This window comes from Impatiens glandulifera, unplaced genomic scaffold (genome assembly GCF_907164915.1).
Source record: "Impatiens glandulifera unplaced genomic scaffold, dImpGla2.1, whole genome shotgun sequence".
NCBI lineage: Eukaryota > Viridiplantae > Streptophyta > Magnoliopsida > Ericales > Balsaminaceae > Impatiens > Impatiens glandulifera.
Window position 1 is genome coordinate 13,264 of NW_025918982.1, and position 15,820 is coordinate 29,083.

General features: G+C 37.5%; 1 protein-coding gene and 1 pseudogene across 1 annotated transcript; both read left to right on the forward strand.

Annotated features, from left to right (window-relative positions):
- The first annotated feature begins 5,647 nt into the window (after positions 1–5,647).
- Positions 5,648–6,196, forward strand: LOC124917274 (annotated as a pseudogene).
- A 1,116-nt stretch (positions 6,197–7,312) lies between these two features.
- On the forward strand, positions 7,313–8,701 carry LOC124917271. The gene has a single exon (XM_047457743.1). The coding sequence runs from the start codon at positions 7,313–7,315 to the stop codon at positions 8,699–8,701; it is 1,389 nt and encodes a 462-aa protein (XP_047313699.1).
- Positions 8,702–15,820: the final 7,119 nt, after the last annotated feature.

Below are 15,820 nucleotides of genomic sequence, written 5' to 3' on the forward strand. Positions count from 1 at the left end.
GGTCAATTTTATCTAACACAACTAATTACATCAAATGAAGGAATGCCACGTACGCAAATGTCCTTCCAACAGTTTGTCTAGTACAAGACAATTTCAGAAGGATGTTCGGCACACTACCAGTTCGGTACGGCCACGATCCATTTGCTCAGTGTCTGCAGATTTCTGGTACTATGGGAGGCCTTCCAATGGACGTTTGCCACATGTCCATGAAGAAGATTCGACCATTGATGTCCTTATACTACAAATAGATGCTCAAGGACAACGGACGAATCATCTTACCGACTTACTGGTTACTGACTTTAACATTTTGCTTACACATTCACTCTTGCACTTAGTGATTTCTTACATTCTTCAAGTTCAAGAAAGAAAGAAGCAATTACTTTATATATGTGAGAATATTGTTGAGAATATTGTAAGTTGAACAGAGGTTGTTCTGTTCAATAGAGAGTTAGCTAGTTCAGTAAGCTATATTTGATTCAAAGTATTTTGTGGATATCCTTCCGGTTGTGGAAAATTGGTGACGTAGGAGGGTTTCCGAACATCCGTAAACAACTCCCTGTGTTATTTATTTTGTCATTCATCTTTCATTGGTTTAAAACTTCAAATTTGACGAACATTTCCTCACTTGAATCTGTTTTAAGAGTTCGAATGATTTTTTTGAAGAATATAAACATATATTAATCCCTCACAGTATTACTATCGAATCGTTTATCATAAACTATTATCAATAGTCAGACCCTAGTCTCTATTGTTAGCACCAATCCTATCAAGTGATATCAGAGCCTCGTTTTTTATTCTCAAGCACCAACAAAAACCAGAATCATGACTAAAGATGTCACCTCCTCCAAGATTCCTATGTTTTCGAAAGAAAACTACATCGTGTGGAAGAAGAGAGTTTGTGTTCATCTTGCGTCCATAGATGATAACATGTGGAGTGTTGTCATACAAGTCCCTATCAAGATATAGAAAGACAGATTTGAGTGGACAAATGAAGACAAGAGGAAGAACAACCTCGACAATTTGGTCATGGGTATCTTATACAGATCTCTTGACGATAGCATGTTCAACTACATCATATCTTGTGAGTCTGCCAAAGAAGTTTGGGAAAGACTCACTCAACTATGTGAAGGCAACGAGTAAACCAAAGAAAACAAGATTACGGTTGCCACCCAGCAGTTTGAAAACTTTAAGATGCGTCATGAAGAAACGATGTTTGAGTTTGATGAAAGATTCGATAAAATTGTCACCACTCTATCTATTCTGGGCAAGACCTACAACAACAGAGAGATTGATATAAAGGTCATGCGAGCTTTGCCAAGGGAGTGGGACATTAAGACTATGGCGATGAGGGAGTCCAAAGACCTCAATAAGATGGAGCTCTTTGACTTGCTTGCCGATCTGAAGACTTATGAGTTCGATTTGAACTCTTGGATTGAAGAGGAGCACCCCCCCATCCACCATCATAACCAAGGCTTTGGTGTCTTCTGAGAAGCCACCAGTGGCCACTAAAGTAAAGACGACTTTCCAGTAGCTCAGCAGCGATGCGATGACTCTCTTTATGAAGAAATTCGGCAAATTCATGAAGAAGATCAATTCTAACTCAAACTCTTCAAACAATAACAATGATGATAAAACTAAATCTAAGGCTAACGTGACATGTTTTAAACGTGGTATACCAGGTCATTAAAAGTCGGAGTGCAGGAAGCCAAAACGTGATGAGAAGAAGAAAGACAACGAAAATGAGTTGAAGGCCCTCATGGCGGATGACAACAAGGCTAAGTGGATGCAAAGTGACTCAAATGACTCATCATCCACTGATAGTGATGATGAAGAGTTTGCTTGATTCATGGCAATAGAAGAGGAAGACTCTGAGGTATTTGATTTCTCTTCAGAAGAGTTTTTATGAGATGACTTAGTTACTACACTCATTGACATGGTCATGGAGTACAAAAATTTATCTAAATCTCAAAATGAAATAAGGTCAAAATCTGAAAATGATGAACCAATTTTTTCTCAAACCTCCGAACCAAAAGTTTTTGAAAACAACATGAATGAGCTCTCATCTGAAAATGAGACGCTCAAGGAAAAGATTTAAACTATTTCTTCTGAAAACCAACGTTTAACTTATATTGTCAGTTCTTGGACAAGGTCTGGAGAAACTGTCAAATATCAGATTAGTCTATTAAGGTCTGCCGGATGTAAATCCGGTTTAGGATTTGATAGCGATGACTCAGACAAGTCCTGTAAGAAGTTAAACTCAGCAACTGATAATCTTAAGCAATAAGCTTTATCAAAGGGAGTCTAACTGATAATGGAACTGATCCAAGTTTTGAGGATCCTACCCTAAAGGATGAGATTACTTATGTTCCGCCAATTATAAGTTGGATGAAACTAAAAATAGAAGCAGCCAGCAAGTCTGGAATATCAAAACCTAACAAGAAGTCAAGGAGTTTTAAACAAAAACCATCTTCTAAGGTTAAGGGATCAACTGCTAGTAGGAAGACATCTGCTAAGCCTAAATTAGACGCACTAATCACAATACCAAATGGGAAATCCATCATAATAACTCGAATATGGATCCCTAAGGGACTAATTGATCGAGGACCCAAGTGAATGTGGGTACCAAAAGCTGTAAATACATTTTTGTGTAGGTAATACATGATAACTGCATGGAGGAAACTTGGAGCACACTCTTTTGAGAACACGCTCCAGAAGATCAACAAGTGGCACATTTGCCACTCCTATGTACTAAGTTTTTCTTTCTTTAAAATATTTTTGGTCTTGAGGACCTCAAATCATTTATTCAATTATTTATTTTAAATATGTATAAATTGAGGGGGAAATTTAATATTTAAAATGCTCAGACAGATGCTCGCAGACAAAAGATTTAATCGGTCCATTAGATGAGCACGTTCAAAAGAAAACCAAGTATTTAGACATATATTTGCTTATGCAGTTTATGCTTCTATGTTGGATAATTGTCTTGGTTTATAACATACGCAAGTTAGACGTCTAAGTATAATAAACGTTTAGACGTCTATAAGACAAGTGTGGTTAGACGCTCACGTCTAACTAGACACACGTCTAACACGTGGTGTTCAAGTGTAATTAGACGTCTACATCTAATAGACATCTTTAAGACAAACGTGATTAGACGTCTGTGTCAAAAGACCCCTACGTCTAATAGACGTCTATTCAACCAAGACGCCAAAATGTATAAGCAAGTTAGACGTCTAACTACGTGTGTAGTTAGATGCTTCATCTTCGGATTAATTGAGGACAGTTGTCAATATGCGATGTCATCTAATCTTTCCCGCCCAAACATTAAAGTAGTTATTTTCTAAACTCAAAGAACTTGAAGATACGTCTCTTTCAATGTTAAAGAAAATAACTAATATACCCTTAATTAGTAAGATATTTTTGGTAAACACACAGTTAATAATGACTACCTTTGGGAAAAAGGCTCCTATAATTAATTGAAGGTTTTCTTTCTCAAAAAGTGACGATTAAACTTGTGACTTTTCAGATTCTATTTAAGGACATTTTGCATGTGTTCTGGATTCTTACGCTTACAATTTTCTTAAGGACCCTAGTTTTCTCTCTACCTTCTCTCTAAGAAATCTTGTTCATCTTCATCTCCTATTCTAAAAAATGGTCAACAAGAAGCTTATCTCTCTTGCTCACAACACCCTGTAGGTAGATTTTGATTATGTTTACTCTTTCGATCAACATGATGTTGTGGATATGTCCCATTCTCTTCAGTACTCTGGTCTTCAGAAGTATCACGGCGGTCCTTACATTTTCTATGAAAAGGAGGTCCGTTCTTCAAGACGGCGAATGTGGTAGGAGATTCTATAACGGCGATGGTGAATGGAAATGTTATTTCCTTCGGTGAATCGGTATATGATGAGTTCCTCGAACTACCATCGGAGGGTCACACCTTTGACACGGCGCTTCCAGCCGAAACTATTTCGGAAATGCATATTGTTTTCTCAAACGATGACAGTTCTATCAGATTAAACGGGAAGAAGAAGGCCCTGAAGCCGCATTTTATTCTTCTAAACGATATTGTGGCGAAGGCTCTTCAGGGCAGGGTATGTTCGTTCGATCTGTACAGCTAGGACCGTTTCGATTATTTGACGATTATTTCTAAAGGTATGTCAATCAACTGGGCATCCACTTTATTTTTGAATCTCTGCTAGTTGGTTTATTTTAGGAACAAGAAGAGTGTGGACTTCTCAGTCCAACGCGACTGGTTTATGGAGCATTTGGGTGTTCCTATGGGCGAGGGTGAGGCTATTAATCCTAGTCGCATATTTAAAAAAAACAATTTAATTATAACAATTCTGAAGATTATTTAAACTTAAATCTAAATTAATTATTTTTATAATTAATTTCAAAAGCTATGAGAGATCATTTAAAATCTTTTAAAATAATGTTATTCTTCACTAACTATAGTATTCAGGTCATTAACAAATGTAGTATTATTCATGAACCATAGTATCATTATTGTGTCACGCGTAATGTGTATTTTTCTCGCACTATATATTATTCTTTACAAACCATAGTATTCAGGTCACTAACAAATACATACATGATCGTCACGAATCAACTAACTATAACATAAAATGCACATTTGACATACTCATTTTTACGATGGTTATCTTCTTCAAACTAAAGAGGGAGGGTAATCGAATGTGATGGTTGTCTTCTTCAACTATTGTAAATATTGAACGGGAAGTTGGAGAGTTGTGGGGATGAGGGAGAAACCGATCTTGATTGCTGATGTTGAACGGAAAATTGGAGAATCGTGAGAATGAGGGAGAAACTGCTGATGATAACGGGAAGTTGAAGAGACCTATAATGAAAAGAGGGATGAGGGTTTTCAAGGAAGAGAAGATGAAAAAAAGGAATAGAAAGGGTTTGACACCTTAAAACCCAAAAAGGGATATTAAGGAAAATATATGAACATTTCATGCTCAAAATATAATTTTTCAAACTTTATTAATTTGGAGTTATTTTCCATATTTAATCTCTTAATAGGATCATTTAGTCAAATTTCACATTTTACTATCATCTTTTGTTAATATTTTTGCATATTAATTTTAGATGGTAATTAATTAGAAGATATGAAAATTAATATTATAAAGTATAAAGTATCAAAATGAGATAAAATATTTATTTATGTACTATAAATTTTGACATATTTATATTTTTTAATAAAATAATATAGTTTAAATTTATTTGTAATTTCTTTTTTTATTTTATTAAAATTATTTAATATGTGATTTTTTTTTATAATATTTATTTGATCATATAATATTGATAAATTTAATTAAATAATTTTTTTAATATATATTTTTTTATCATTAATTTTAAATAAAAAATTATTATAAAATAAGTGATGTTTTATATTAAAATTAAAATTAAAATTATTTGATTAATCTTTGTCAAAGAGAGGGATCATCGTGTTCGTACACGTGTTATATATTGGATATCTAGGCCAGGTGAGATAGCCCTCGAAATTACTAGAATTGTCTCTCCCGGCTTTTAAATGCACTAGCACGCAGCCGATCCAAGGCCAATTGCAGAGTATTGAAGTGATATATTTGTACAAAGAAAGCTTTCTAAGAATTTTCAAGATAATCGGCACAGCACAGAGATGGCCTTAATTCCGAGCATTTTTGGCGGTCGACGAAGCAACGTCTTCTTCGATCCCTTCTCTCAAGACCTCTGGGATTAGACCTTCGAATCAGGATTAATCCCTTTCTCCTCCTCCAATTCCTCTCACCGCGAGACCTCGGCCTTCGCAGCCGCCAGATTCGACTGGAAGGAAACGCCGGAGGCTCACGTGTTTACGGCAGACTTACCTGGGCTGAAGAAGGACGAGGTCAAAGTGGAAGTCGAAGAAGATCGGGTTCTTCAGATCAGCGGGGAGAGGAACAAAGAACAGGAAGAGAAGACCGATACGTGGCATCGGCTGGAGCGGAGCAGCGGAAAGTTCCAGCGCCGGTTCAGGTTGCCGGAGAATGCCAAGATGGAGCAGATAAAGGCGACCATGGAGAACGGCGTCCTCAAGGTGACCGTGCCAAAGGAGCCCGAGAACAAGCCGGAGGTGAAGTCAATTGACATTTCCGGCTGAGAAGAGGTTCGCAGAAACAGCCTTCATAATAATATTAATAATTATCTTCGTGGGAGTCTTGAGTTGTCAAAAGGATTTTCAGTATGAGTTTGTGTTTGTATCCATCCGGTGATGGAAGTGAATGAAATCAAGTTTTCAACTTATTTGTTAAAAGTCTGATATCAGTAAAATTAAATAATATTAACATGTTATTATTAATACATAAAAGAGAATTTACATTCAAAGAGAATGTTTTACTGCTTGTTTCAACGTTGTTAGAAAAATGATGGTAGTGTTGACTTGATCTTAACTAATAGTATGTTAAGGGGAAATAGGGGAAATTTGATTGGGTTATTTCCACTTTTAACATGTGATTAATAATTTTATCATTTTTGACCTTTTGCCAAGGCAAAAGGTCAGTTTTACCCTTTATTAAAAAAAAAAAATTGATTTTCATTCTCTCCCGTCGTTCCTTTCCCCAGTTCTCCTTTCACTCCCTCTCTCTCGTTTCCAACTTCCCGAAGACGACTGATCAACCCCGAAGACGACGACGACGACGAAGAGCCCCCGAAACATCGACGACGTCCTCTCCCTCTAACCCTCCCTCGAACCCCGACGAGCTCCGACGACAAACAAGAGCCCCCGACGAGAATCTCAACTCCAGAACGTCGAAGGTGAGTTTATCTTCCCCGTTTCTATCCGTTTCTATCCTAGTTCTCCGTTTTATATCCATGCATGCTATAATGGAGGAATGGTTTTGGGTATTGTTTAGGTTTAGGTATGTGTTTAGGTTTAGGTAGTGTTTATTGTTTAGGTTTATTGTTTACGTTTAGTTTTGGGTTTAAAATGCTTCTGTCGAAGGCTGTTGCAGGGTTTTGGGTTTATTGTCGATGGCGACGATGCATTTTCGCAAACGACAGAATATACTATTCGCCTGCGACAGATGCACTGTCGTCTGCGACAGATGCACTTTCGTCTGCGACATATGCACTGTCGCCTGCGAAATATGTCATATTTCCTTTAAATTAGTGGTATTTACTTTCATTATTCTGACTTATTGATTTTTTGCAGATGGCACCAACCAAATGCAAAAACAAAACTGTAATTGAGAACTTTCCTGGACGTGTTTCATGGAAATCTACTTGCACCTGCTTGTTAAAGACCAAGGACAAGTTTAATCACTTTGGTCTTATGGAAAGGGCTATGAAGAGTCAATTTCAGTATCTATTGAAAGCCCCGACTGTCATTTTCTCAGGAACAATAATCCACCAGATGTTGATCAGGAAAAGCAGCTCCAATTCGAAGGGAATAAGTTTCTTAGTCAATGGTCAACAGCTTTACTGGGGCATGAAGGAATATGCCGGCCTAAATTTTGGAAGATTTCCTGTGATTGAAAACTGGCACGCTGAAGTATGTCCACCCCTAGTCCATAAATACTTTGGTGGCAAAACAGTTGTTAAAGTGACAGAAGTTCAAAGTGTTTTCCTCAACTGCTCTGAGAAGGAGGATGCATGGAAGCTTGGGCTCATCAACCTTATCTACCAGTGTCTCTTTGGATCTGATAATAGGAAGAGGGTATGTTTGAAGATCTTCAGCATGGTGGAGGATATGGAAATGTTCCTTCAATTTCCATGGGGAAAGGTGTCATTCAATTTAACTTTGAAGGGTATTCACAAGGACATGAAACATCTCCGGCAGCTATATGTGGAGAAGAAGGAAACTTGCAAGGGGAACTGTGATGTTGCTTATACTATTAGTGGCTTCGCCATAACCTTCCAAGTTTGGACATTTTTGGTTATGAAGACATTTGTCCCCAAATTTGCGGATATGATCGAGGAAAAACATACATGCCCAAGGATATTACTTTTTACAGCCTCCAGAAGCAACACCAACACTAGCCAAGAGGTATCCAATGCCCTTTTCAAATGCAATGTCTTTAACAAGATTCATGAGTCTGAGGAAGAGAAGAGGAACTACTGTGGGGATGACTTTGAAGAAATGGGAGATTACATTTATGATGATTTATTTGAGGTGGATGGTAGGAAGAGAAAGAATGAAGATGGTACTCCCAAACAAACGCCCAAGAGGAGAACAATTAAAAGGACAGCAATTAAGAGGATCGAGTCTTGTGATGAATCTAGCGAAGACAGCTCTCGGTCTACTACTCGTGAATCAACCCATGTCCCTTCAGCAACGAGTCCTCAAAAGAAAGAAGACAGTTCTCCTACTAGGCAAGACAAGTTTGACAATCCGGTGACTAAAGCCCAGAATGATGACAAGTTTGATGAGCTTACAAAGGAAGTGAAGGAGTTGACAAGGGATGTGAAGGAGCTGAAAACTGAAATGAAGGTAATGAAAGAGGATCAACGGGTTATGTTCAAACACATAATCCAATTATTGGGTGAAATAAAACAACAAAAGAATGATGTTTCTGCTGCTGATGATTTAGTGGAGAAGGATTTGGAAATCAACAACGATGTTGCTGATGAGAATGATGATGTTGATGATCTGCCGAATGAAAAAGAAGATGCTGCTGATATGAATGATGTTGGGTTGGAGGAGTTGATGGGTTGGAGATGATAAACAATGATGATGTTGGGTTGGAGGATGCTGTTGTTGATGATTTGGAGATGATAAACAATGCTGCTGTTGTTGATGATGACAAAGATTCTTCTGTTGTTGATGGTTTGGAGATCAACAAAGAAGCTGTTGTTGATGATGATCAAAACATGGATGCTTCTGTTGTTGATGGTTTAGAGATGAACAAAGAAGCTGTTGTTGATGATGATCAAAACAAAGATGCTGCTGCTGAAACTGTTGTTGTTGAAACTGCTGCTGATGAAGAGGCTGTTGATGAAGAGGCTGTTGATGAAGAGGCTGTTGATGGTTTGGAGATCAACAATGAAGCCGAGCAGAATGAAAACAAAGTTGAAGAGGCTGAAAACAAAGTTGAAGAGGCTGTTGATGAAGAGGCTGTTGATGGTTTGGAGATCAACAATGAAGCCGAGCAGAATGAAAACAAAGTTGAAGAGACTGAAAACAAAGTTGAAGAGGCTGTTGATGAAGAGGCTGAAAACAAAGTTGAAGAGGCTGTTGATGAAGAGGCTGTTGATGGTTTGGAGATCAACAAAGAAGCCGAGCAGAATGAAAACAAAAATGAAGAGGCTGCAGCAGTTGTTGATAAGAATGCTGAGTTGGGAAAGAAAGAATTGGCCACGAAGAAGAAGAGGAAGGTAGTTTTGGCCAAAAATAGGTTGTAGTAGTTGGGCAAAAAAAGGAAGATGAATGAAGAGGCTGACATGGGAAAGATGAATGATGAAGAGCCTGACATGGGATAGAAGAATGATGAAGAGGCTGAGTTGGGAAAGAAGAAGGATGATGATGTATTGGTATTGACTCCAACAAGATTTCAAGGACAGAGTTTTCGGAGAAAAAAGAGGTCCACACAATTGGGGAACTATACAGATCCTAATGGAAAATCCTTTAAACTTATTGATCCAGTAACTGTAAATCCTCTTTTAGATTATGATAGTGAACTGTTGGATGATTTGAAACAATGGCTGAAGCTGGAGGATGATGACAAGATAAATCTGGTTCTTTTCCATGCTGGTCGAGAATTGTTTAACAGAATGTTGAGGCCTCAGAATTGGCTACATGATCAGGTAAGTTTTTGTTGTTGAAACTGTTTTTTGGGTATTGTATTAACAGCAGGTTAAAGAGAAATAGCAGGAATTGCATCTGGCGCAGGCGACAGTGCATCTGTCGCAGGCGACAGTGCATCTGTCGCAGGCGACAGTGCATCTGTCGCAGGCGACAGTGCATCTGTCGCAGGCGACAGTGCATCTGTCGCAGGCGGGAAATGCATCTGGCGCATGCGACAGATGCATCGTCGTCTGCGACAGAATGCACCGTCGCCTGCGACAGATGCATTTCCTGCTATTTCTCTTCATGTTCTGTGCTTAATTCATTCGATGATATGTTCTTACTTCATTTTCTCGAATCTGTCGCAGGAGATAGATGCAGCATGTTACATTCTTAAAAAAAGGGTTGCCAATTTTCCCAAGACTTATCAACCGATGGATTTCTCAATATGTGACTGTAATGTCACTACGAGGTTGTCATTACGTTATTCAAAGTTCTCCAAAAATCCACAAACATACAAATTCGACGATGACTTGATGGAATATTTCAGGGGTGATGAAGGAAAATTGATGACTTCTTGGATGATTGTAGATAAGATATATTTCCCTATGAATCTTAATATGAAGCATTGGGTCCTTTGTGAGGTGCAACTACATGATTGGTGCATCAATTTTTATGACTGCGAACAAGGATTTATCAAAAAGAATCACTATGACAAGTTCATGAAACCACTATGTGAAATGATTCCATATCTCTTTCTATTTGGAACGACCGAGTTTGACAGGATCAAGTATCCTAAGTTCAGTTTGGAAGGAATGTCATATGTTGTAATATCACACCCAAGAGTCCCCAAGTGCACGAAGAGTGGAGACTGTGGTCTTTTTACAATCATGTATTTGGAGTACCTTACTGCAAAATTGGATATATCAGCTGTGACATCAGAGAACATGGTTTTTTGGAGACAAAAATGGGCAGTTAGGTTGTTCCACCATATAATAGACCCATAGAAAATGGACATAATTTAGCTATGTATATTTTTGAATGTAAACCTTATGTATTTATTTTTTAATGTAATTTAGTTTGCTATTTTGAATTCAAATATAATATAGTATATATATATAATTAAGCACAAAACATAAATGAAATGCATTTCTCGCATGCGACAGATGCATTTCCCGCCTGCGACAGATGCATCGTCGCCTGCGACAGATGCACCGTCGCCTGCGACAGATGCACCGTCGCATGCGAGAAATGCATTCCTGCTACTTCTATTTGTCCTGCGACAGATGCATTCCTGCATTCCTGAAATCAATCCTGCTATTTCTCTTTGACAACACAATAGATGACAACACTTAAACAGATGAAATAGATGATCAAAACCCTACCCCAAAAACAGTTTGATCAAAACCCTACCCCAAAAACAGATGATCAAAACCCTACCCCAAAAACAGATGATCAAAACCCTACCCCAAAAACAGATGATCAAAACCCTACCCCAAAAACAGTTTGATCAAAACCCTACCCCAAAAACAGTTTGATCAAAACCCTAAAACAGTTTGATGTACATACAAAAACGGTTTGATCAAAACCCTAAAACAGTTTCATGCCAAAGATTGGGTACTTGATTGTGAAGGTTGTGTAGATTGGGCACTTGATTGTGAAGGTCTTGCAGTAGATGGTGCAGGCATCACTGCTGAGCATGTTGCTCTGTTATGACCTAGACCGCCACATGAGCCGCACCGTCTCCGTTCTTTACGAACCTCACCTTGTGATGATCTACGTTTTGTTGTTGGTCGTCCTTTCTTAATCTTCACGGGGGGTTTTAGGCAGACTCGTTTCTTGATATGTTCGGGAATGTCCCAAGCTTCATTATGTTGAAAAACTGGATAACATGTCTCCGCATAAGCCATGCACCACGATTCAGTTGAGTAAAACCTGCAAAATTATACAGTGATAACATAAATTCAACATAACATATATTCAACACAACATAAATTGAACATAACTTATGGAACAAAAATTCTCTAACCTTGCGCACAACTCATATGGAACCGATTTCCGGAAACGGGCAGCAGCTACGGCATGCGTACAAGGAAGACCGGATACATCAAATACCCTACAAGTACATGTTCGACCCTTGAAGTCAACTTGAAAATCAAATTCACCGTCATGCACATGGAACTGAAATCGATTAAGTGGATAGACGCTGTAGAATCTAGCATTTTCACCTTCCTCACGTAATAACTTTTCATAATATGGAGATAAATGTTCGTTGTGGTTGGATGATTTTTCTCTTCTATGATAAAACCAATCTTGTATTGTGAATCTTAAATAGTCAGCTAATGTTGTTATGGGATATTTCCTAGCTTCTCTGCACTGACTATTAAAACTCTCAGCGTAATTACTTGTCATTTGATTGTATCGCGAACCGGGGAAAAAAGCACGACTCCATCTCTCCACTCCAATTTGTTCCAAATATTGAGCAATCCTAGGGTCTTTAGTTCTGATCTTGTCAAAATGCTTTTGAAATGTGGTCTCGGTGTATGCACGAGAAGCCAAATCAAACTCAACATGACAGTTATCAGTTTTAAATTTGGCCATTATATTCATTTTGATGTGGTATGTGCATGCCCCGTGATGTGCTTCTGGAAAAACCGCGGACAAGGCGTTGGCAATACTTGGGTGTCTATCGGATATGAAGACGAGATCCGGGACTGATCCAATTGCCAACCTTAGTTGTTGCATGAAATATGTCCAAGAGTTATTATTCTCTGAATCAACGACACCAAAAGCAACGGGATATAGTTGCTCGTTCGCATCCAATGCTATCGCAACCAGTAGTTGACCTCCAACTTTATGCTTAAGGAAGCTGGCATCGATGCACAATACAGGACGACAACATCCTATGAAACCCCTAATTGAAACCCCTAAAGACATGAACATATACCTGAAGTGTCCTTCCTCATCCGTCTGGATGTTAGTTATGGTCCCTGGGTTCTTCTTCTGCAACATGAACAGGTAGGATGGCAATTCACCATAGGAATCCTCCACAGTTCCTCGCACCGCCATTATGGCCTTTTCCCTTGACCTCCAAGCCTTATTATATGTCAAAGTTAACCCATAACTTGTATGCATGTCTTCCATTATTTTTTTAGGCATGTGGTCATGGTGATGGTCAATGTATTTACGTTTGATACACTCCGCAATTACTCATAATGGTGCTTGCCTCACATTGTCTTGTCTCGTCAAAATTGAGCATGTGTGTTCTTTTACAAATTTTCTGATCTCAAACATCTCCGAGAATTTTCCTTTCATAGCACGCAATTTCCACTTGCAGTTCTTAGCCATGCATTTTACAAACCAAAGATTTTTTGTTAACTTCACCACTTTAAGGACAAAGTGATTAGAGATCGCATGTCTATGCAACCTCAATTGTATTTCTTTTTTGTTATCAAAGAACGTACCCACTTCCAATGAATTTTCAATTAATGGAGCAGGAGTTTCGATCTCGAGTGGTTCATATGAGAAGTAGTGCTTGGTTCCCTCAGTATGGCTGAATGTATTCCTAACATGGGAAGTGCTTGGTTGACTTGGGAAGACATTTTCCGGCTCAAAAACATTTTGCTCCTCACATACATCTCTCTGCTCAAAAACATCTTGCTGCTCAAATATATCTCGCTGCTCAAACACATCCTGCTGCTCAAACACATGCTCAGATACATCTTGTTGCCTTAGGAATACATCTTGTTGACTTGGGAATACATCTTGCTGCTCAAACACATCCTGCTGCTCAGATACATCTTGTTGCCTTGGGAATACATCTTGTTGACTTGGGAATACATCTTGCTGCTCAAACACATCTCGATGCCTTGGTAAGATATCTTGCTGCTCAAATATGTCATTTTCTGGTCTTTCACTTTGTTGAGTTGAAGGTATTGACTTCTCTACTAAGGAGACACATAGCGGGGCGCGATGATTGGGCAGTGAAGACGAGAGTTCTTGTAAATAGAACGCCACATCGCTATCTCCAATGATTGTTGCAGGAGGAGAATTGATCATTAGCATATTATACTTTACCTTGAACACTAAGTCATATCTTAGTTTGTCCACACCAATAGAATTATAGACAATTGAAGCTAACTCTTCATATGTAGCATTTCGGGGTACATTCACACCACGACACGAACATGAGACAAAAGAACTAACCCCACAATCATCAGTTTTCCAGTCTCCATCAAAGAGTAGAAAAACACAACCATTCATGTGATCTGCAATTGAAAAAAATTCAAAGAAGTCAGTGACAGTGACCAGTCAGTGTTAACTGCAAGGAGGAAAATGCAAGGAGGAAAATGCATCTGTCGCAGGCGACAGTGCATCTGTCGCAGACGACAGTGCATCTGTCGCAAGCGGGAAATGCATTTGTCGTATGCGACAGATGAACTTTCGCCTGCGACAGATGCATTTCCCGCCTGCGACAGATGCACTGTCGTCTGCGACAGATGCACTGTCGCCTTCGTCACCTTCGTCGGATGTATATTTCACTGTAAAACATATCAGCCAAGCTCTAAAACCATTATTCCATGACCTAACCTACATCCTAGACTCTAAACGACAAAACCCTAAAACGACGAACGTCTAACTTGAATGTTGAAGACGTTCCAGTTTTGTTGATGATGAAGGAAGGATCCGTTGATGATGAAGGAATCTTGATGATGAAGGAAGCTTGATGATGAAGAACCTTGATGAAGGAAGCGTTGATGATGATGAAGGAAGGACGGGGAAAGGACGGTTGGTGGAGAGGAGGGAAATGGGAGAAGAAAGTGACATTTCAGTAACTGAAATGCGCACTACTGAATTTAATTTTTTTTTTTAATAAAGGGTAAAACTCTTGGCAAAAGGTAAAAAATGATAAAATTATTAATCACATGTTAAAAGTGGAAATAACCCTCTTATGAGGGTTATTCCATCAAATTTCCCATGTTAAGACCAAAAAAAATAATCCTTTTATATAGGAGAAATATTATTCTTTCAAATTTAGATAGGCATTGTGACCCACTATTTCAAACAGAAATAAACAATTAAATATCTTTATTAACAAGGTCTCCAAAATGTATATTAAATCAAACAGTGATATTGATAATTGGCATAAACAACAAATGGAATTGATCAATTATACTTTTTTTTATCTCAAACAAAAATAAACCTCATTTATATCTAGTAAATTATTGAAGAATAGTGTCAGTTTACACTCTTTCATCTCAATCATAAAAAAAAATTGCTGACTATGTTGCAACTTTAAAAGACTATATATAATATTTTAAAATTATTAATCAATATTTTATTTTCTAAATTTAATAGTATAACTAAGGATATTCATTCATATATCACAATAAACAAATATATCTTTTGACTGCTAATTATAAAGACCTCATAAGAACTAAAATTTTAAATTGTTATTAAGACTTTTCAAATAAATTAAATAATAAAGTTGTACTAGAAGTGAATAGCCCAAAATGATCTATAAACATTGGCTTTATTATAAAATCAACAATAAATCTAAAAAAATAATGCATTATAAGACAATCATGTTAATATTGAAAATTAATAATAATGTTTTTCAAAGAATCTGTAACATAATATAAGAGAATAATGAAATTACATAAATTTAAGTAAAATTGTAAACCCTCCAAAGTTTGAGATAATTATATTTCCTTAAAAGTGTTTTAAAAATTAAAAATAAAAATAAACAGAGTAGATATAATTGTTATCTGTTTACTTAATCGAGAAGCTCAATAATCTTATATGGTTTTCCTCCCGTAATATATTTGGATAGTAAAATCTATGTGTATTCCCTTCAGATTTTTAAATTTTAACCCGTAGAAAAAAACATTTATTTTGGTTTTCGTGAAAAGCATTAGGTTCGAGAATTTTAACATTTGGTTTGCGTCGGAAATTTTCTTTTATAATAAACCATTGGTTTAAAAGATTTTTAAATGATTCATAATCGCTTTTGAAATTAATTAAAAATAATTAATTTGGAGTTTCATTTTAAATAAT

Excerpts from the sequence above, each read along its gene's own strand:
- LOC124917271 (XM_047457743.1), top strand. The coding sequence starts at position 7,313 with ATGGAAAGGGCTATGAAGAGTCAATTTCAGTATCTATTGAAAGCCCCG.